The 22,939-nt window shown below is 46.1% G+C and overlaps 3 protein-coding genes across 9 annotated transcripts in view; 1 reads left to right on the top strand and 2 right to left on the bottom strand.

The window, feature by feature from the left end:
• MED12L (mediator complex subunit 12L) overlaps positions 1-22,939 on the top strand; it is a 113,111-nt gene that overhangs the window by 36,008 nt on the left and 54,164 nt on the right. For all 7 annotated transcript variants that reach the window (XM_040705979.2, XM_040705976.2, XM_040705973.2 and 4 more), the window contains one exon: positions 559-735. In XM_040705979.2, the coding sequence (XP_040561913.1) occupies positions 559-735 (177 nt within the window). The remainder of the gene's footprint in view (positions 1-558; positions 736-22,939) is intronic.
• Positions 1,904-4,917, bottom strand: GPR171 (G protein-coupled receptor 171). Its single transcript, NM_001317400.2, has 2 exons — positions 4,805-4,917; positions 1,904-3,535 (listed from the first exon to the last, which is right to left on the bottom strand). Exon 2 carries the CDS (start codon positions 3,485-3,487, stop codon positions 2,510-2,512), a length of 978 nt encoding a protein of 325 aa, NP_001304329.2. The 5' UTR covers positions 3,488-3,535; positions 4,805-4,917; the 3' UTR covers positions 1,904-2,509.
• Positions 7,115-14,271, bottom strand: P2RY14 (purinergic receptor P2Y, G-protein coupled, 14). The gene is made up of 3 exons (NM_001317401.2): positions 13,915-14,271; positions 11,389-11,486; positions 7,115-9,645 (listed from the first exon to the last, which is right to left on the bottom strand). The coding sequence occupies exon 3, from the start codon at positions 9,625-9,627 to the stop codon at positions 8,614-8,616; it is 1,014 nt and encodes a 337-aa protein (NP_001304330.2). The 5' UTR covers positions 9,628-9,645; positions 11,389-11,486; positions 13,915-14,271; the 3' UTR covers positions 7,115-8,613.

Raw genomic sequence — 22,939 nt, 5'->3', positions numbered from 1 at the left:
TCATAATGATTAGCCTGATTCTGGATTGCTCTTGAATCTCCTCATTTCCTCCTTTGGTCCTGTTCTGCTTCTCATGGACGCATGTGCCCAGATGAGCTGGTGCAGAGCCACTTGCTGGATACTGGACAACACTGTGTGTGTGCCTGGTGTGTGCCACAGGGGTGGTTTCATGCATACCATGCCTGCTGCAGTGCCTTTTGTCCTCCATCTGCTCCCATTTCACCCTTCTCATTGTATTCCCTCTCGATTATCTCATTGCAATTTCTGTGTCCCAACTGTTTGTGTGTGGAAATTGCTCTGAACTGTAATGTTTTGTTTTTTCCTTCACTGAAACAACACTTTTAGTTTAAAACCTGTCTAATAACAATGAGATTCACACAGAAATATAATGTGTATATGTAGCTGCTTACATTTCAGCATAGATTACCACTGCTCTTGTTTTGTCTATCTCTGAAAAAAAAACCTCAGATACTTTTAAAGTAATCTTATCTTTGAAAATGTTGAATTTAAGAAGTTAGAGGTTACACTTATCTTAAACGTTTGTTTTACATGACTTAGATTTTTTCTCCGATGCCTGGGGAGTCCTGTGAGAACATGAACTCTTCTTTAGACAGAAGAATTTCTGTTGCCAGTGAGAAGTCAGTCAAGAGGGAAAGACTCAGAGAAGTGATTTTTCCATCTAACTATGACCTCCTTCGTCATCTGCAATATGCAACGCATTTCCCAATACCTCTGGTGAGTGAATTCTGGTTGGGCACGGAGTGGTGCTGGCTGTTGTGATGGCTAATAAAAGCACTTAAAGGAAGAAGCGTTCACTGTGTGCAGGGAGCAGTGCCAGCTTCGTCCGAGGGCTCCCTAGCAGCTCTCATGAGGCTGCTCCTGCTGCGGGCACCTGCTGTGTGCTGCAGGATGTGCAATGTGCAGGCAGCTTCATCTTACCAAAGGAAAATGTGTTAGCTGGAAAAGTGCCTGAGCCGTAATGATTTATGCTAATCTTAGTGGAGAAGGGAGATGGTACTACACTGCAGACGCCATATTTCAGGGTTCAATGAAAGTTTGCTAAATAGAAAATCTGATATAGTAGTTGGGCAAATGGGTGAATACGGAAATATCTGAAAGTAGTAGTTCAGAAGTGTGATGGATGGAATGGTGCTATTTCCTTCCTCCCGCTTCCTCTTGTTTATAGCATGCATTTTTGGCTGCTTCTGTTATTCTGTTGGTCTGGGAGCTCTTGGGAACTGCAGGGAGCTTTGTGAGTAGCATTCCAGATCCCAAATCCTCATGTGGTTGATTTTAAAATTTTTATTAATTTATTTAATCATGCTACATGTTTGCTGCAGGGCAGGACAAAGGGCCCCAGCACTGAGCAGGCTGGGAAGTGGGGTGTGTCTACTCAAATTGTTTTGCTTTTCTTTTGAAACAACAATGGTAATTGTTAAGCAGTGTTGAATCCTGCTAGTACAGGAAGTGTCAGCTGAGTGCATGATGTGATACCTCCCATCTTTCTTGCTTTATTTTTCTTCCTGAGTTGCTACAGGTGATTTGTCTTTATGAGAATATTGAATGAACTGTTCCTTTTCAGGCTGGTTTTGAATGCTTGCTTGAAGTTTGATTTATATTTTGAACCGTGTAAGTTAGTTGTTCTTTGCTTCTGCGGTATTTTTGGTCGGGTAGAGTTAGTCCAGGCAGTCTGACTTTGCCAGAACAAATTGATTTTTTTCACTTTGATTATCATCTATTCTATAAATGTGTTATTTTTTTGAAAGTGTTTGGGAAAAAATACATATGTATATAATGCATATAAAAAAATACATACATATATATAGATAGATATAGATATGAATGCTCGCAGTTACTGCTTTATAAATTTTTATAAATACAAGCAAAGACCACACAGTATTTGTGCTTACTCTTTATTTTCATTTTAAAATTACCTTGAATTTTGTGTTGCTGGTTGTTTTTAAGTTCAGTGCAGTAGCATCAAGGGAGGGCAGTGGTACTTGACAGGAACAGAAGGCTTATTTATGGGAATTACAGGTGAGATGTAAGCAGATACAGTAGTTTTTAATTAGTGCAGCTTAACTTTGCTTTCTAGATTAAATAATGTCCTTTAGAATGCTTTTGGATTAATTGTGTCTGTGAGAAGCTTTGCAGGTGATGAACTGCTATTTCATTCCACCAAGCCCTTCAATCCAGTAAGAATACGATATTTTACTTTGGGAGAGCCCAAAGTGTTTACCGTAAATAATAAGAATGTATATGTGGATGTCTCTCAATGAGCTTTCTTCTAAATTATTGCTGACTGCTCACAGACTGTCACTGATACACTGCAGTATTTCTGAACAGCAACACTGGATGCTTTGCTTGTTCGGACCTTTTACAGCCGGTATGGTGGTGTGAGTTTGTCCTCTTCCATCCAGTGGTAATGTTGATGGCAGCAGCCCTGTTTCCAGTTGCACAATGGCTGTTTAGGTTATGTATTTGCACACACTTTCCACGTAGTTTAGAATCAGTATCTTTGCACCCATTGCTCGCTTCTGTGTTGTGCCTCTTCATCTGTGGAAACTTTTGCCTGTTTGGATGCCATGAAAGCCTCAGTAACTTTCAGTCTGAATACATTGGAAAGACGATAATACAGAATCGGGTCAAAACAGAGGTTTGATACTGCAAACAGCAAGGTAGATTCTTTTGCGTGAAAGAGAGTTTGCTTCAGAGAGCAGCTGGTTATGGCATTGCTCTGGCTCAGAGTGTAGGGGATACGAACGACGTGGTAGGGAAGGAAGCACAGCAGGTAGGCTGCTGTCAGCAGCAGTATGCTCACCAGGGCTTTCTTCACATTTGTGTAACTCTCGCTGTATTTGTTCTGGTAGAGCTGTCTGACAACAAGGAAATTGGAAATGAGTATCACAGCTGAAAAATTCAGGAATATTGCTGTGCACACAAAGTTAGTGAACACGTGCCAGTCTCTCCCAAATTTTGTTTTGAAATCGATGCACCTTGCGTTAGGTCTTTCTTCAATGGTTTTTATTGGAATAGCCATGTTAGGCACTGTTATAAGGAGAACCATTGTCCATACAACTGCAGACAAAATCTTGGCAAATCCAGGCTCTTGAATGCGATAGATCTTAGAGCTGTGCATTAGCTGAAGGTAACGATCCATGCTTACAAATCCCAGGAATATAATTGACAAATACATGTTCAGGTAGATGAGACAGGCTGTCACTTGGCAGTGGAATATCTGCAGTTTCCAGGGCGCAACGCCTAGGTCAACGATTATCTTTACTGGCAATGCCAAAGTCAGCAAGAAGTCTGCAGTTAGGAGGTTGGTTAAGTAGATGCTCATACACTTCTGCTTTTGACCTTTCTGTGTGAATGCCCACAGCGCAAAACAGCTCCCCAGAAAACCCGTAAGAAAGATCAAGTAGTAAAAATAGGTGAAAGGTTGCAGTTCTGTTTTGATGTAGCATTGTGAAGCATTGTTTGGCATTGCGAACTTCTTGTGCACTTTGCTTTGCTGGCAGGAGTGATCAGGAACCTACAAAAAACAGCCAAGAAGATATCAACCTTTCTGAGCAACGTTCATTGTTCAGAGAGCTTTGTTTGTGTGATTCCATGAAAAGATGCAATCAGGACAAAATGTGTATTTTTCTCATGCTGCTTCAAAAATGTTCGAGAGAGCTTTGTTCTTGTCAGAAATGTTTGGTAATGCATTGGATTTGTTCTTGGAAGCATACAGGCTTCTTCTCAGAAGTGTTTCCACAAGAGCAGTCTTTCAGATAGCATGCTAGGCTCAGGAAAAAAAAAAATAACAACCCAGAAAAGCTTTGAAACTGCTTAAGATTAAGCATCTGGCTGACGATGGTCACACTAAAGCTTTGTAGCTTTAGGACGGTTGAAACAACAATTGAAAATAAAGGGTAATGTTTGTAGCGATGTTGCTTTAGAAAAGTGTGTTAGAAGTTTTGAGGTTACTGCCCTGTCAAACCAACGTGCAATACGTCAGCTGGGTGGCCGGGCAGTTCTTCCCAGTTCTACGTTTTTGCTGCCTCTTTCTACCTGAACAGAGGATAAACAGATTGTAGATTTAAATGAAGCCTTTAAAAAATAATAATAATAACAAAGCATGTTTTAGAAAAAGCAGACATCGAATAATTTTGTTTGCCTTGTTTGTAGGCCTCACTAGAAATTAAAGGGAAGAAAAGTAGAAATTGTGGCGTATTTAGTTAAAATAGCACTCAACGACCACATTTTTTTGTTTGCTACACTGATGGATTGCAGAAGTGTCAGCTACACAGGAGGTATACTGGAGTTCCTTGGGATGAAGGACACCTTGATGTCTCAAGTAGCCTAAATCTGCATCAGTTGTTATATCACTATATTATTCTAATTGTCTAATGCACAAGGGAAGTGCTGCATTTGCACATTTGCTTTCTGCTGTAAATCCCATATCCAGATGAACATTATCTGTGTTTCAGTAAATACAACTGGCTGCAGATACTCACAGAGGGGTTTAAAATGCCTAGGCATTGCCTTTCTAGGTGGCCTCTGCTGTCCTGAAGGCACGTACCCACTCGCGGTGGGTTTGGATGCAGGCAGTGCTGCCCATCCCGGGCTCAAGGCTGGTGTCCTCCTGCAAAGCAGTGCTGCCCGGCTCCGACATGTGGGTGCTGTGCTGGGTGCTGCCGGCAGCTGCCCTGCTGGGCACTTGAGCCTGCCGTGCCTGCACTCTGCATGGCTGGACTTCAAGCCCTGGGTTTACATAGGTAGGTGTAGGCAGAGGGGAGCAAAGACTGACCGCACGTACCTGTCTTAGAGCCCTGTGAGGAGTCCAGAGCAGCAGTCTGTTAGCATTCGATGTCTCTCAGCATGTTTCCTCATAGTGTAAGAGCAGGTTAATGTTTTCCCCTTGCTGCCTCTGCTGTTTTTTTTTAAACACGCCTGTGGTTTTTAAATGCTCCGACTGACGCAATTAAAACCAGCATTCAAGCAGCCAAAGCACGTGGAAGTTACCTAAAGAGGTGACAGCAGGATGTGAGTGCCCACTGGTGCTGTGGTTGTTCCCTTCCTGCAGTGCAGGCTGGGGATGCTGAGGCTGCGCCATGAACGGGTGCTGAGCACAGCACAGGGATGGGTGAGCCCGGCGGGGACGGCTATGGGAGCGCCGTGTGAGCTGGGGGGGAAGGGGGGCTTCTAATAATAGTTAAAACTCTCAACCTTTAGAGGTCTGCCAGACACTACTAAAAGCGGCACTGAAACCTGACGTGTTAGTGCCGTGGTAGTTGAGAATCCTCAGGAATTTACAAATTGTGCACCCGAGCCATGTGAAAAACCAAGTTAAGAATGTCTGGTTTTAGGTTTAGTCATGAGCTGAAAGTTCAGACCATATTTGTTGAGATGTTTGCAAAGCTGCTTAATCTGGAGCGCTCCTTTGCTCAGTTTTGACCAGATATGGGCTGATGTTATGCTGCTGTGCTCGTTGTGCAAGGCTAATCTGCATGGTACCGCTTACTTTATAACTTGAAATGCAGGATTCACTCTGTTTTTCTGTGCGTCTCCCACACAGGCCAGCTCCATTGTGCAGAGTGGGATGGGGAGAGGCTGGAGGGAGGGAAGGGCTGAGAGCTGACACGGGTGGGAGCAGGCTGCTGGGCTCTGGGCCCTGGAGCTGTGAGGCACTGCGGCGGTGGCAGTGTGAGGGCGGTGCTGTGGCTGTGTGGTGAGGCATGGCTGAGGGTCTGCACACGTTGCGCCCTGTGACAGCCCTCGGCCCATCTCTGGGTCTGTGGGCACTGCACTGAGTGATGCCCTTGGCCCATCTGTGGGCTGGCTCCTGGGGAGGTGCTGCCTGTGCTTTCTGCCCCTCTGCGGGCTGCCTCAGGGCTCGTTCACGGTGCGCTCCTCAGAGGAGGGTCCAATGGGACCTGTGTTGGTATTTCATGCCTTTGGGGCTGGGCCAGGCCTTGCTCCGTGCTGCTGAGGGTTTGGGTTCACCTTTCTTCTGATGTCTTCAGCGAGCTTTGTGTGCATGTAGGTGTGTAAGTCAGACAGATGCATGCTGAGTGCAGAACTTACAGCCAGGCACAGTAGAGGGGGAGCCCTGATTTTGTTGTGATTTTCTGTCATTTACATGATGGTAGGCAGAAAAAACCCTCAAAAAGTCACTTGCAAACAGTCAGATTTCTTTCAGCTTTTCAACAGAGAAGCAGTCGGAGCCGTTTGGAGGCACAATGATGAGCATGTGATGCAAATCAGCCCTGAGGGATTTTCCCTCTCTTCCTGTGCAGGACCACGAGGTGAGCACTGGGGCACGTCCTTGGGGAGCAAACTGCGTGGTGTCCGGCCCAGCCTGTACCCCAGTCACGTGCTCTGTGCCCAAACACATACAAACAAGCAGATCCACTGTATGTTTTTGAAGATTTTCATGACTTTCATTGACAGATTTAAAAGTTTTATCCCATTATCATAGGTCTGCATTGTAAGTGAAAAATGTAAGTGTAGTTGGCACAAGGGTTGTTACAAGTTTTGTGCAGAAATAGCTATTTGTGACAAAGAAAAGAATTGCTGGCATTTCTATTTACATACACAGGGAGAGGAAATCTGCCCAGCAGCGTGTGCATCCCCAGCCCCTTCTGAGGGGTCCCACACTGTTGGCTGTGATGTGCTGTGAGCTCCAGCAGGGCACTGGGTGTGCTGGGAGAGCTCAGCTGGCAGAGTGCAGGCACACCGTGCAGGCAGTGAAACAGCCAGCAGCTCCCTGAGCCCCTTGGAGCCTTCTGTCAGGGACACTAGGCCTTCCCTGCTGTGCTGTGCCCTACAGCTGGCAGCTACAAGGGGGGCCATTGCTACATCTGCTGGCTGTAGCTGCAATATCCCCTATGTACCGATGAGTGGCATCAGCCCCCTCTTTGGTGAGATGTTCTTGTTGTTTGCAATAGAGATCAATCATTTTTGGGGTGGCTTCTTGCATAATTAACGTCTGTGAGCCATATTGTCATTGTAGTGTCAGTAAGCTGGTAGGATACAGAGACAATTCTTCAATATCAATAGGTTTTTTTTTTTTCCAAAGCTTGCAAAGTAATAAAAAAGTTACACAAATATATACTGCAGACATGGATTTCATCACTGTATGCCACTGTATTTCGACAGACACAATTATTTAGATTTATGTAGGCAAATAAAATCCATCTCATATGAGGAACCAAATGTTTTTGCCATCAATTATAAGTAGTTACCTCAAAACCAAAAGATTCCCTTTCCTTGCAAATCATTTCTCTTGCTTGAAAGGAAGAGCCTGCAAAGCTTCAGTGTGAGTCAGGGAGCTCATGGTCGTGGGTGGTGGTAGAGCAGTTACTGCAGATCAGTTATGTCAGACCAAGACGAGTTGCCCACAGCCTTGGAAAACTTACAAAGAGGAGGGTGTATTTAAACAAAGTATTCACCCTGAGGCATTACCTGTTTGGATTAAAGTAACATACAGTGACAGAAAGGTAATACATGTTATTTCTGTTCCTATAACTTCTTTGTTATGCAAAATAAGAGCTTCCAGAGTCATTACCTGAAAGCTTCTGTGGATACTTTATGCACTGGTACAGTTTCCCTTTATGATGATTAAAAACAAAAAAGGCTGCACTGAAAAATATCACTAAAAGTGGATTACAGTTGCACGTGGAAGGTTTCAGCTGTTACTTTTCTACATAGAGAAGTGTTTTACCATAGTGCCAAAAGCATGAGAAAACCATCAGACTGTTCTTAGTAGATTTAAATATATGACCTCCCAGTCCCTACACAGCTCCTGAACTGTTCTCAGCTCCTGCAGCAGCAGAAAAGGCGTGCACGAGTTTGTTGTACACCATGTTATGTCAGAAAGCCCTGAGCAATACAGTACAGTGCTTACCAGCTTATGGAACGATCCCTCCTTAAACATTTTCTTCTATTGAACATTGCATCTAAGAAGTTCTCTGACTTCTGGATGCCTTAGGGTGATGAATAGTCACGTTGTTTAATTCCCTGCATTTGTAGAACACTTTGCTTAAAAAAGCGAAAATATTTTTATAAGTTTCACCAGAATTTTTTTCAGGCTTTGTGCGGATCTTTGAGGATTTGGTCTCTCTCTCTCACTCTCCCCCTCTCTCTCAAATATATATATGGCAGAGGCTGAGCTAGGGAGGCCCGGCTGACCTTACTGTGTTGCTTCAAGGGGTCTGCTTGGGTTGAGCTGGGATGATCTGTTGTTCACAGGCCCGTCGGGCTGCCCTGCTGCTCCTCAGGTGTGTCCTGCCTGGCTTCATGAGGAATGAGGGCAGTGCCACGCCTGGGATGTTGGATAATTCTTTCAGAACCGTGGCCTGGCACTGCAGAATGTTTTGTTCCAGTTATTCATCTCTTTTTGAGATCCAGATAGGTCACACTGCACTGCAGTGCAATCATAGTGTCAGCTGAAATACCACATAGTAAATGCACTGACAGCACGCGATAGGCTTTTTATATAGAGAAGCAGTGCTTGGTATTTTCTGCTTGGAACATTGCTGGCTTATTGCTGGCCATCGTCTGCTCAGTTTCTTTCTGAACGCTCTCGGGTCGCTTCCAGGCGTGTGTTGTGCTGCAGGCCTGGGCTTACAGAATGTTCACGCTTTCCTGAAGCGTGTTTGATCTCCTCGATTTGGTGATTTCAGCCTCACCTGATGTTTTCGGCTGGAGGTGCAGTTTTTGGTACAGCCTTTCTCTAAAAGGTTGGCAGAGGAAAAAATAAATAATGGGATCGAGGCACACGTTGGCAGCTGATAATAGCAGGGTGAACTCCTTGGCGAGGAACAGAGCTCTCTGTGAGCGGCAGTTGAACTGTGGGCTCGTTTGGCTCAGAGTGTATGGGATTCGGCAGAAGTGGTAGGGCACGAAGCAGAGGACGAACACGAACATGATGGTGAAAATATTGCGGCTGGTTTTCCTCTTAGCAGAGTCCGAGTTCCTCCTGAATTTTTTGTAGGAGCTGTATATTTTTTTGGAGATTGAGGTGTAAAAAATGATGAGTAGGAGGAAAACAATCCAGAAAATCCCTGTGCAAATATAACTTGACACCTCGTGCCACTGTTTGCCAAGCTCGCTTTTAAGGCCGATGCATGTTCTGGAATCATTTGCTTTAGAGATTTCATTAGTTAAAATCATATTTGGAAGTGTTATAAACGTGATCAGTAGCCATATGATGGCAGAGATAACCTTACTGTAGTGAACCGTGTGAACAAAGGAGGTGAATAAAGGCTTCACGATTTTGTAGTACCTGTCAAAACCTATGAGGCCAAAGAATGATATTCCGATGTACATATTTGCATAAAAAACAACAGCAGAGTATCTGCACACAAAGGTGTTGAGCTGTGGAGGTGCGATTTCAGAGTCAGCGAGGATTTTGAAAGGAAATGTCAGACTCATTAGGAGATCAGCAACAACAATGTTTTTGAGATAGACGATAAAACTCTTCTTGCTGGAGATGCAGAGAAAGATCCATGCTGCCACGCCATTCAGCAGCAATCCTACCACGAAAATCAAGCAGTAGATCAGGGGAATTACTGCCCTTGTTATTACTGTGCTGTTACTGCAGCTGCTTCCCGAGGAGTTTGTGCTGGAGTTGAACATCGTGCAATGTTGTTGTTCCTAGAAGCAGAGAAAATAGCATCTCAGTAAGGTAAAACGGTACTGTGCTTTCCATTAATTAGTGTAGGGTTTCTAATCTTATTTCGAAGTAAACTTGGTATACTTCTCAGAAACCATGTTACTGTTCCCAGCACAGTGAGTGCTTTCCAGGCAGTGCCATCTCAGTGTTGATGATATCCAGGGGCACTTCTTCTAGACTTTGGTTCATCTATTTTGCTCAAGTCCCATCCTCTGCTTTTCAGTGTGTGTGAGCCTACATGCTGGGAAGCCACGGTGTTCAGTGACTGTAAGTGCACCTCATTAACCCTGAGCAACCCGTGTGTATGTTAGCACTGATTTACCAGGAAACATATGACAGATGTACAAGGAACTTTTATAAGTGTTTTGTATATGGTCATTGTAAACATACTTCTATTAGTCAAGCCTGGGAATAACTAATAGATGCCAGTATTTTCTGATGCTTTCTTGAAGGAGAGCCTTCTGTGCAGCTGGCACAGTTTGCTTTAAGCTTTTAGTAACACAACATGCAGGAGAGTGTCCATACAAGCATGAATTAGAAGTGAGAGCTGCCCTCCCAAGTCATTCAGACTTAAATTTTAGAGGATCCCCACAGAGGCTCCAAGAAATCACATCTGCTGTCTGCTTTTCTTTGGCAGGTTTGCCGGGGTGGCTTACCCTCTGTAGGGAAGCCTGAACAGATGCAGGTATATATTGCTGTTTTGTGGGCACATGAAAACCTGGGCAACTGGAAAACGTGTGCTGCAGAGTGGGGGGAGAGAAACATTCTGTTTGCTGGAAGATGAATGATTTCCTTACTGCTGCAATTCAGAGCCGTCAGCTGATGCCTCTGTGTAGCAGATCAGAACCCCAATTCAACCTAGCGGTTACTGGAAATGGAAACTTTATTTCACATAGGTAAAATTGTTTCCCTGGGTATATTGTTTTCTTTGTCTCTGGAGGGCGCTATGAAGGCTGACAAACTTTGTGGCTGCTTTGCTAAGTGGAATAATGAGCAGGAGTGCCCAGAGCTGCAGTTCATCTCTGCCTGTTGTCTTCCCACAAGCAGGCCTGCACTCCTGTCTTCAGGCTTTTCTCGAGCCGTTAAGGCACTTGTTTCTGTTTGGCTGAATTTTTAAAGGCTGAAGATGGTGTGATGAGTGGCTGTTAGGATAGAGCCACCAGGTGAGTGGGTGTGCTAGGATTGTGAGTTACCCAAACAGGTAAGGTTTGGGGTGATACTGCTAGAAGGAGGAGGATCTCTGCTTCTCCCGTGTATCTTTAGTCAGGGGGAGAGCACCACCAACAAATGGCATTCTTATTTAGGGTGGTAACCTACTGTCTGAAAGCTCTTCTCTTCCCACTGCTGTCTGCTGTGTGTGTCCTGTCCATCCTGTAAGGCTGTCTGAGCAGGACCTTCTCTCCCCATGCGGTGTGCTTGAGAGTAGTTCCTCACATGCAAGGTTTGGTGCTTGGGCCTGGCAGCAGCAGGTATTAAATGGCTTGGGAAGTCCACAAAGTAGTTCTAGTGCTAAGATATCATATTACAAAGGATTATTTCAGGAGCGTATGGTCAGAGATGTGGCCATTATTAGTTTGTGTTCTCTCTAGCAGCATGGAGGAAACCCTAGACATGGAAGATATCACTTCTGATGGCAGCAGATTTATCAGCTGTCTGTGCCTGAGAAATAGGCCAAAGTCCCAAGGCAGACACTAAACCTTTCCATGCCTGTGGCATGCCCTTACCTTTCTGGATTGGACTGCTGCGGTGCTTTTAGTGAAGGTGTTAAGGGTCTTGAGAGCCTTCCATCGTTAGCAGAGGGCTTGTCCTCCAGCAGGGCGATCTGTTAGGCAGGAAAGCATGGTGGTTAGAGCTGTGTCATCACAGTGTGCAGAGGGCAGCACACCACCTCCAACCTGTCAGCAGGCCCTCAGCATCGCTCAGGGACAGAGCCGTGGTGTGAGCAGCTGGGTTTGTTCTGGACTGTCACTGCACACATACAGCTCGAGGCTTCTGGCTCTGCTGCTCACATCACACTGTAGGTGTTCCTGATAAAAGTTACCTGTGCTTTTTCTCACCTGGTCGGGCACCCAACTCTCTCTGACAGGCCCTGTCTCCAACTGGAGTGGCTTTTGTTGTCTTGAGTGTATTCTGCAGTATTGAGTGGATATTTTCAGCTATTTATGGAAATTAATGCAGCTGTTGGATAGATATGCAATGCAGCTGCTGGGTCAGAAATGCTTAGCAGTGCTCATTTTTCTCCAGAACTCTTTTCTGAACTGCAGAATGGCACTTATCGGTGAGGAAGAACATGCCAAGTTTATCTCTGATGTTTTGAGACAGCGCTGATAGAAGAGCCCTGATGGAGGTGTGCTCTGCAGCGGGTATGCGTGTGCGGCCCTGGGAGCAGAGCCTGGCTGTGTGCTCAGTGCAGCGCTCAGCACAGAGTGGCAGAGAAACTTCACTGGTGCTCCTGTAGCAAAAGGTAGTAAGCAACTAAAAGAAATAGCAGCCTGCCTGGTATTCTTGGGCCTGGCTCAAAGAATGGGGCTCTCCTGAGTATGGCAGTGGCTTTCCAGAGGATCTCGGTACCTTCCTCACTTCTGGGACCTCTGCAGACTGGTGTGGGACAGAGTGGGTCTGTCTGGCAGCTGAGCTGAGCATGGGAAGAGCAGGCATCCGACTGTCCATTATAGCTGTGCTTCTCCCTTTTGGTCCAAAAAAGCAAGATTTGGAATATTCTCGTGAGGAGATAAGAGTCAGTCATTGGTGGAGGTGTATTGTCATGGTGTTCAATTTTCTTTACAAGCTCTTGACTTCCTGAACATGGGATGAATGAAACCAAGTGCTGGACCTGGACTACCTCCAGCTCAGAAGGCCCTTCGGGGTTCTTTTAAGATGATGTGCCAGGGCTGGACCTGTCTGCTGTGGGTGCTGCCCACCATTCCCTCTTGTGAGCATCTCGCACCAGGCCGCACGCAGCCACCCCGCTGCCACTGTCCTGCTCAGCATCGCTAACAGCTGTGCAGGCACCACAGGGATCTGCCCTGCCATGGGCAGCACTGCCTGCATGTGCCGTGTCTGTCTGCAGCCCTTTGCTGTGCATGGGAGGCGGTGTGCCCTGTGGGGCACTGCTCAGTGCATGCAGTACCAGCAGGTTCTCCTGAACAAAATTGGTACAGGCAGTTGGATTGTGTGATGGTTTCTTGGCGTTTGTGGTTAATTTGTGGTGCTCTGAAGGACAAAGCCAGTGAGGAGAGCCAGTGGGTGTGAGGAGCAGTTGTAGATAAGATCGTTTGCTTTGTTGTTAAAGCAGCAAGCCCTCTGGAGGCCAGCGTGAGCTCCTTTCGTTGCAGAGCAAGGACACCACAAGGGTGGAACCAGGAACTGCTTCATTTCTTCTTGTCCGAGGGTCCCTGCGCTATGCTGTGCTGTATGAAACCCGACAGCCTCATTTTCCTAGCAAGAAGTTGAAATTTTCATTCTGCTTTTGTCTCCAGTTTTTGGACAAGACTAAAAATTCAGTCCTAAAAATTCATCCTTTTAGAACTGAAAGATCAGTGCCTGCGTTACTCCCTGGTGGTACAGGCTGGTGCGCCTAGCAGCAGGGGTCAATATGGTAGTTTAAGGACCAGTAGAGTAGTTTAGCAAAGGAGCTCTGGGGTCACAACAGAATCAAAGAATCATAGAGTGGCCTGGGTGGAAAAGGACCATAACGATCACTTAGATTCAACCCCCTGCCATGGGCTGCTGCTGTCTTTGCATCTCAGCAGGTGCAGGGACATTTTCCTCAGATTTCACATGTATTGTTTTGGAAGTTGCTTTATTATTATGGCCAAAGACACAGCTCAATAGAAACAGAAGCAGTTGCTGGGAGGTACGTGGCTGCTTCCTCCGGCGGTGCCCCGCAGTCCCTCCCCGCACACAGCAGCTCTGCTGGGTGCAGTGCCCCACGCTGACAGGGGCTGCCTTCATCTCTTGTATTTATCTACAGTTCCTTTGTGCCCTAAGGGATTGATTTATTTCTGGTGTGCATTACACCTGAATGATTTTCCATTGTCAATTTAAAAAAGTGATATTTGTTTAGAAGTTTAACAAAAAAGTTGAGGAGCATTGATAATGCACAGAAATCTGTCAGGAAAGCATCTTCCACCTGGGAGTATTTTTCAGCTTTTCAGCAGTTAAATAGAAGTACAGAACACAGCCTTTGCAATCCCCGGTAACATAAAGCTCCGTAAGTGCTGCATTAACGGCAGCAGGTCGTTACTTACTGCTCACAGCGAAGCCTCCTGCGCTGCCCTTCCGTGCTCATTGGTGAGTTCCTTCCAGCCGGGCACTCCGTCCCTTCCTTGCGATGATGTCCTCCACTGCTGTGAGTGAGTGCTTTGGAGCTGGGCTGAGGAGCTGCTGACCGTGCCTTGCTGCTCTGCCTGCTGTGCTCCAAATGTCAGTGCTGCAGCTGGGCAGTGCTATTTTAGTGCGCTCAGACCTTTCATGGAGATCAGCTTTGAGTTGGGTTCAAAAGAGACACATTTATGCGTTTAGCAAAGCAGTGAGCTGAAGTTAAGGGCGGGTGTTTTCTTTTCTTAAGCAGTTCCCAGGCCTGGCCGTGACCTATTCTGTAAGGCTGGCTGCCCCGATGGCTTCTGTTTTTGTTAATGGGAGTGTTCTGCACTGGAGTTCACAGGGTTGCGTCACGTTTCTCTGGGCATGCTCTGAGGCCCAGAGATTTATTCTTGGGACAGGTGATACATCTCTGCTTTATGGCCATTTTTTTCTACTTTCTGCAGTTTTGTCTTATTCTTTTTTTTTTTTTACGTTAATCGCCTGCCTGCCTTCCTCCCTTCCTATTCTTCTCATAAGTTTACTAAAGGGGCATTAAAACCAAGCACAAAATCCATTGAATTGTTTGGTAAACAAGGAGCTCATATAATCTCTCATTAGGAATGTGAGAAAATATTGCTGTTTATATTAAAGTAAAATTTGTAAATGGTGTATGGCAGTGTTAACAGACGTTCAGCAGATGACTTAATCTCTGTCTTACAGCACTACCCAGGACCCCCTCGAATACACATTTCCCTGGCAGACTCTCCTTCCATGCTTGCAGGTGTACAGTGCTGCTGCTTCGCCGTGGTGCGCCCATCCTGCACTCAACCAGGGTGTGCTGACCTGAGTTAACAGTCCCTGAAGGTCACTGAGTCTTTCTAAATGGAATATGGGGACATCTTCAGAGACGTTAACAAAATTGCCTTGCATTTTTGCTCTAGCTTGCAGCTATGGAAGAAGTGGTGAGTGCCAGGGGTTGCAGGCTTTAACCCTGCTCTGATTCATGCAGTCTGGGTGACAGCCCTGCAGCACAGAAAAAACCCTTTCTGTCCGCATGGCTGCTGAGTGACCTCGTGGTGTACAACAGAGCCGCTGCGTGGTCTTTTGCTCTGTTCCTGATGCCTGTGTGATGGATGGGACTGTTCTGTCTCCAGGGTCAGCTGCTCCCCTCTGCTTGAGCTGGAAGGAGCCTGGTGGGCTGTGAGCAGTGGGTGGAAGCCCTGGCACTCAGCTGCTTTGCCAGCCCTGGGGGCAGTGCAAAGCTGTGCTATTGGAACGCCTGGCTTCCAGGTGGGGTCCAGGAGAAAGCAATTTCTTTTGACAGTCGTGGGATCTTACCTCGCTCTAACCAAAGCATGTTTCAGGAAGGTGTGGATTCTCTTTACTTGCTCAGAAAGCAGAAATAAAACTTGAGAGACACTGCATGTGTCCTGGCTTGGAGCCTGGTTTCCTGTGGTGAGTAGGACAGCGGTTAGTGGCAGTACAGACCCTTCCTTCTTTACACCTGTGACGCCGGTCCTGTGTGTTGTGCAGGCTTGGTAGACCAGGCTGTCAGTTTTGTGAAGGCCAACACAGGTGCAGCATTGGGAAGCTCTCCAGCTCCCAGCCTGTGCTCTGGCGCATGCTGGGCTGTAGGGCTCTGCTGCCAGGAGCCAGGACTGTCTGACTGCGGGGCTACTCCGAGCTGCAGGGCCTGGGCAGCCCTGGGTCACCCTGAGCTGCACTGCTGGGGCAAGGAGCCTTGCTGCGGGGTGGGGAGTGAGTACTGCCTTACTTGTTCTCCTCTGGTGGCTATTCTGCACCAGGCTTTTCAGATGCTCCCAAGAAGGCTTGCAATCAATCTTTCATCTCTTTCCCTCTATTCTACTGCTATGTATTTTTGGGGCTGGGAGATGAGGAGTGAGATAGAAGAGCTTTACAATCCTGTGGCCCTCTGAGGCAGACTTTGTAACTAATTCTATAAAAAGCTTTATTTTTTCTGTTTCTTCTTCTTTCTTGTTTTTAAATGTTATTTTCTTTGTTCCCAGTAACAGCAGCCTCAATATCCCTTTTGGGACCAGGGGCAACTTTCACATTGTGACTCAGAATAAGCTTTTTCCGATAGTTTCCTCATCTAAACCTAAAACTGAACTGAGCAATGTTCTATTTCTGTCCAGATGAAATCCTTGCAGAGGGGGAAGAAAAATGTGGTCTACCAAGAGAAGGGAGTTTGAAAGGCAATCACAAAAGGGCCCAAACTACCTCTGTGTTTTCCACATGCAGCACAGGCGACTGTGTGCTGTGTTGGGTAAGAGCTTAGTTATGTGGCACGGAATTGGGATTCCCTCTGCCAGAGGACCTGGTTTCTCAGGAATGGCTCTTCCACTGCGAGACGTCCACAGGCTCATCAGTGTTACTCTTACGTTTGCAAGAACAGAAGTCTCTTTTTCCACATACACGTTACCAGTGTCAGACAGCAGCATCTGCAGGGCCCTTTTCGTCAGCCTGAGCTGCTTGTCTGAGCAGTGTCACCCCTGTGGTCACAGACAGAGATGCATCATGCTTTAAGATTTTCTCTCTTTCGTACATCAAATTAGTTTTCTCTGGGGTGCACTCCTTTAGGTAATAACCAAGTGAACATTAGGAAACAGTCATGGTTGAGTTCTGTACATAGCTGCATACTCTTTCCTTTTTCAATGAAAGCAGCTCTGGAAGCCTTAAGTCGTGGGAATCTATTGTCCTTTTATAATAAATTAAGAATAGTAAACTTTCTCCATGCTTTGCCTGAGGAATTCCCTTTATAGAGTCATAAAATTCACAAAATCAGATTCTGTGCTCTATAATGTCTTAATCAGTCCATGAAGTTATTCCTTGTCACTCAAAGTTGTTGCCTGTTAAATATCTTGTTGTAGGAGGCTGGTCTGCTATGTTTAAAGTTTAATCAGGTTGTGGGGTCTCCTCTGGAGACATTCAAAACCCGCCTGGACACGTTCCTGTATGACTTGATCTGCGTTCCTGCTCCAGCAGGGGGATTGGACAAGATGATCTTTCAAGGTCCTTTCCAATCCCTGATATTCTGTGATTCTCTTTACTAACCAGAGGTTTCCTGGAAACATCACATCTGGCAATCGTCTCAGCAGTGCAGTGTCATCTTCCCTGCCAGCTGCCCTAACATGCTGATAACTGATGTCCTAAGCCTCTAAGTATGCACAGAACTGGAAAACTACTGCAGCGGGGGTGAGTCCTCCTCTTCCAAGGAAGAGTCCTTCATGGGGAAACCTTCCAATTTCTGTGCTAGGTAGACTGTTAACTCCTGGCTTTGTGCAGGTAGGAGTGTAGGTATGCATGAAATCACTGCAGTGGCAGTGGGACTATGAAGCCGTATGCAGGAATTGCGTGAATGATATGCCAGTCCTGCATGTGCTGAAGCAGTAAGGACACTGAGGTGACACAGTTGCCGTCTCTAATTATGAATGGGGTTACCTGTCAGGAGGTTAATTTGTCAGTGGGATGGGACTTGTGGCTTTTCACGAAAGCATGTGGATGAAATGTTCTGCAGTATACAAAGACATGAGGACGCAGATCTCTCTGGCATTGATGCTGATCTGGCATCAACAGCACTGATCTCCAGTGTGAGGTGAATTCTAGGACAGTTTTGATGGCATGCTTTTGCATGCTTGGGTTTTGAGTGCAGGTTATTCTCCATTTGAAGGTCTTGATTTGAATCAGGAAGTCTGACTTGAAACATTCCGAAGTGTGCAGAGGGGTTCTCGGCACTTTGCAGGACTTGGTTCCTTTCCTTGCATCTTGCATCACATGCCTGTTGCTCTCCTGCAGCCTAGAAGTGGGGCTTTGATGCTGTGAAGTGGTCGTTTGAGTGTCTTCCTGTCTCATTTCCCACTGCTTCCCCACCCTCTGAAAGGAAAAGAAAAAGGCTGCTTTGAAACAGAAAGTGAAGCATCTTGTTCTTGTCAGCCCTGCTGTAACAGTAAAGGAAAGCACTGATGTCCAATGCGGCAGGCACGGCTGCTGCTTCCCAGCTGAGAAGGTAGGCTGACCAGCAGCTGTGCAGCAAAGCAGTGCTGCCAGAACTGACTTCTCAACTCTGCATGATGGAGTTCTGGAAATGAGCGCTTTCAGCTTTGATGTTGGGAGAGTGAATGTTTAACGGACTGTGGTTTTGTGGGACTGTTTCTCTGAAGAAAACAATACTAACACCATGTTTATCTTAAACAGCTAATTTAGACAAAGGACCTCGGAATAACAATGTAAGCAGACTGATACTGCAGTTGATTTCCATCTATTGTAATGCTGGGGATCCAGGTTTGTCTTAGAAAAGCTCATTTGCTTTTTTTGTAGTTTAGTGAGGAGTAGAGTGGAGCTCTGAGGAATACCGTGCATTTGTTCTGCATGCAGGCACGCTTAGTGGTGAGCCCTGGGGGCTGGTCCTGCTTCCCCAGCACTGCCCACCCAAACTCAACAACATACGTTCATAACAGTTCTTGTTTGGCTCTACTTACGTACACTGGTTTGAATCCTCGGAATGAGAGTACGAAAACGTTAAATGCAGTCTGCCTTTGAATGGAATCTTAATTTTGTTCTTTATAGAAGGATATAAATCTATATATTTTTAGAAATCCTAATTTTGACATCCTATGTTGTCACTTAGTTCTTGCTAAGCCAGGGGTTCCTTCCTTTGCTTTGCCAAATATTTCTGGGCAGTTGAACCCAAAGTATTTTAAAGTGAGCTGAGGGGCATCTTTGGATGGGGCAGCATGACTTTATTACCTGAAAGGAAATGTTAGGTGACAGTGCTTGCCTTTCACAATGAGTAAAAACCACAGTCTTGGGTGTGTGTTTAACGTACTGAGATAAAGGAGGAAAAGCTTAAAAACAATCCTTAAAAAGGACCTTCTCATGCTAAATGTTCAAAGCTGTTCCAGTGGCTTTAAAGAGCTGTTCTGTTTTCAGCCCGTTAGTGATTCTCCCTCTTGCTTCAGCTTCACTTGTATTGCTACTCCACGTTGTTTATTGTTAGAAATAGAATAGTAGAAGCAGAGCACCACTTGCCAGGGAAGCAGAAGTGAAACATCGTTGGCCTTCCTCTCTGAAGATCATGAGTAGGCAGCAAATACTGGAAAAGGAAGGCAATGCTGAGTGGGCTGAGTGCACTCAGACACCAGTTGGCCAATGGAACGTGTGGATTCCGGTTGGTTTCTCTGAAGCTGTGCAGGGCTTATGGTGCAGAGGGCAGTTCAAGCTTTGCAGCTGTTAGTAGGAAATTGTTTTAAAACATGATCATATGCTGACAAGTAACAGAATCCAAGGGTGAGCAGCTTTGGAGATGACTTCTTTGTGTTGTATGTTGTATTCTGAGATGTGTCACTGTAGGATTGCTTAATGGCATGGCTGTACTTCTTGGTTTGCAACGTCATTCTTGGTTAAAGCTTGCCAGAATGTTTACATTAAGGCTACCAAGGTAGTTCTGCCTTCAGTAAAAGGCTGAAGTGTGCAGCTCTGCATGAGTGTGTGAGGTCCCAGAAGGAGAGAAATGCTGTGTTCTCAAGTGCAGGCTGCTGATCTGTGATGGATTAAATGTTACGGCACACATAATTTTTTTGTGTGCTTCAGAGAGAAGCAATCATTTGTTCAGAGGCAGAAGATTAAGAGCTTAGAGGGTGGGCAGGAAGCCTCAGCTCTGTGTACAGTTTCACCCCCATCGGAATGATTCCAGACATCAGGGCAGACTGAAGGGTCACTTCATTATGCAAACGTGGATATTTTTCCAAAATGCCAGCCAATTTTAATATATAAGGATCTGCAGACACGGCTGTTATTTCCAGAGGGTCAGAAAGCGGTGAGTGTGATCGCCAGAAGTGTACTCCTGCTGTACATCACGTGCTTTTGGTGGCTTAAGAACAACTGATAATGTATTTTACCCTTAGCCATATAAGTCTTTTTCTTCCCCTGAACTCCGAAACTCCTATCTCCTGGTCTTGTCATTTTTCTTTTATTAAGAAAATGATTTGGAGGTTTGGTGTGAGCTCAGTGCCTATGAAAGGAAACTGCTTTTATAGTCCTACTGATCAGACCTACATCAGAACCAGAGAATGTGTTTTCATGGCCAGAAACAGGAGAAAACTGACCTGATGTTATAGCTCAGCTGGTTACGGAGGGGCTGGCCATGGTGGTGGCCAGGCGGTCCTCGTGCTGCTGCTGCTGGCAGAAGTGAAAGCTGGGCTGGTAGCTCTGTTGCCATTGGGAACAGGAGCGGGGCTGACAGACTGAGATCTGATCTTCTCTAAATGTACCTTACTGCACCAAACCGCTGCCATACATACACAGTGTACCCTAATCTTATTAGAGGTCTGTGCCTCATTATCAAACCCTTCCAACCCAACTAAATGTGAAGCCACGTAGACTGTGTATGTTTACATCCAGTTGCTGTGAAGGGACTGAAGTGGAATGAACAAGATAAATATTTTTCTAGAATAATCCCTCTAGAACTCCTGCTAATTACGAAGGCACTGCAGGACTTACAGATGGGTGTTTTAAGCTATCAAAGCATGCCAGCAAATATTTTGTGCCTAGCGTTGCCATGCTGGCTGGTCGATGCATGTCGATCACTGTAGAACAGACCTGGGAGGCCTTACAAGGACCTTTCTCCAGCTCAGCCTGGATCTGGCCGTGCTCCGATGGCCATAGCTCAGGGTGAGACGTCCTGGTGCTCGGGGCACAGGGTGTGGGGTGCTGGGGCTGCTGCGAGTCACAGTAAGCCCAGGGGCTGCAGTGGTCGCACTGTTAGGGTTGCTTGAGGAGGTTCTGGTGCGTGTCAATACAAAGACATCGTCGGAACTTCTGGGGATTTCACTTTGCTTTTTTGAGGAGCCTAGAAAGCTGCATTGGTGGAAAGTCATGGTAACAGTGATTGCTAGAGTAATCTCGGAAGCATAGCACACGCTGCATGCAGTGCTATGAGACTTGCACAGATGGTGATCTGGAACTGTCTTGAAGTACATCTCCAGAAACGTTCCTTCCACAGCAACCCATGGTTCAGGCAGCACTATCAATTACAGCGTAATGCAAAACTTCTGCAGTGAAACCCATCACTGGTGTTCACTGTCACACTTAGGTCTGGTTTGCTGTCACACTTCCACCTGGAAGACCTTCCCTGTGGAGTGTCCTGCAGAACACAGCAGTCCCAGTCTGTGTGACCCAAACTCAGGTGTGTGCCTGTCCTGTCCTGCTTCCTGAGAGCACAGCTTTAGGTCAGCATCTGATGCTGTTCCTATAACCGCTCATTTCAGGAAGAACTTGGGCACAGTACAGAGAATAAAGAACACCAGAGCTATGGTTGGAAGAGTGGGGAATAAATCATGGTGTGGCACTGTGGGGGCTGTGAGGGGAAATAATGCTGTGCCATTGAAAGTCACATCACGGGACAAGGAGCAGTGTGTGCTGAAGTACATCTGTGTGTCAAAAATGGACTGACTCGGGTGGGAAACAAAAAAACCAAAACAAACGGTTTCCAAAGCATAACTGCTTGACTTTTCTAACCTTGTTAGTGCTTGTGGAATGTGTTTTGGTCAGAAATTGAGGTTTAGTTAAAAGTCCAGCAATTTAAATAACCTAAGTGGATAGCAGACCTAGAGAGGAATGGTAGCTCAGAACAGGGAAGTGAAAACGGATGTGTCTGAAAGTGAGTCCTCAGGCCATGCAAACCGAGTGGTGACTGATGCAGCTTCCTACCAACAGCCCAGAAAAGGCTTGCTTCAGCTGTGGGTGTTGGTGAAGCAGTGCTGTGAGAAGGCCTATATCTTCTCAGGAAGAGAGTGCTTTTAAGTACCAAATTCCATGTAAAACACAGAGATTAAATTTAGTTATCTGATACTTGAGAAGTAGGATTTTCTTTTATTACTCATTTTTAGTCCTGGGAAAAGACTTCACAAGCAGCATCTTCCAAGGGCTGTTGTATAAGCACAAGTGTAAGTCATAGTGAGAGATGTTTATCACAGATACACCCTGTCAAGATAAAGTCAATGTATTTTGGGGCAGTTCTACAGAACAGTGCTGTCTGTGTCGCTGTTGCAGGGCTCTGGAGCAGATCCATCCCAGCTGCCCTGTGCCAGCAGTGCCCGGCTGTGCCTCCTCCGAACGCAGGACAGCCACACTGCTCCCCAGTGGGACCTCTGCCTTCCCCAGGCACTGCTGCTGCATGTTCGGCTTTCTGGAAAAGTTGTCATGAGGCTTTCTTCAGAGGGCATCCCCTGATGGCAGTTGCTTTGGGTAACGGATCATTTTGGTATGAAATCATTACTTAGAAGAGGCAGAACTGCCATTCCGTAGAAAGAAAGCTGGTGTGAGTGCATAAAGTAAAACAAGTGAGGTAGTGGGAAACGGCAGCCGGTGTGCGTGCAGTGAGCAGGAGCAGCGTGCTGGAAGGGGCACAGATGGAGAGGAGAGCAGGAGGGGCTGAGAAAGCAATGCAGTAACGGTGTGGTCTGAGCCATCAGCCTCCAGTGGTTTACTCTTACTTGTGTCATAAAAGGGAGACCAGAAGCGTTTGGGCGTCACTTTAACCATATAAGACATAATAGGGTGTTTGGTTACTAATGTCGGTGTGCACGCTGACCGTGCTGTCTCACAGAGCCAAGCCAGCAGCGTGCTGTTCAGCTAACGTGGAGCTTAAGAGAATGGGAACTGCAGCTCAGCCACAGAAATGGTTCTCTTAATATAGCTTTGTGTATGTGCAGACTTTAAGAGTGCAGAATGGCAAATGCAGCCCCAGAACTTGCCTTTGGTGTTGTGTGTGTAAGTGTAGTTTTCTACAGGGCTAAAGTAGGGTTTATTCTGTGGTATTTTGACCAATTGCACTATTTGTGTTTTAAATGGGCTAAATATTGGAAGTGTTTTTCTGTCTTCCAGACGAGACCCCTCCTCCCCCGAGCAATGTCAGTAGTTTTGTAATGCTTGCGTTAATCCATCGATTTA

Source organism: Gallus gallus, chromosome 9, assembly GCF_016699485.2.
Source record: "Gallus gallus isolate bGalGal1 chromosome 9, bGalGal1.mat.broiler.GRCg7b, whole genome shotgun sequence".
NCBI classification, from domain to species: Eukaryota; Metazoa; Chordata; class Aves; order Galliformes; family Phasianidae; genus Gallus; species Gallus gallus.
This window is presented reverse-complemented; position numbering and strand designations above follow the sequence as displayed.

Coding starts and splice junctions, on each gene's coding strand:
- GPR171 (NM_001317400.2), bottom strand. CDS start 3,487: ATGCCAAACAATGCTTCACAATGCTACATCAAAACAGAACTGCAACCT.
- P2RY14 (NM_001317401.2), bottom strand. CDS start 9,627: ATGTTCAACTCCAGCACAAACTCCTCGGGAAGCAGCTGCAGTAACAGC.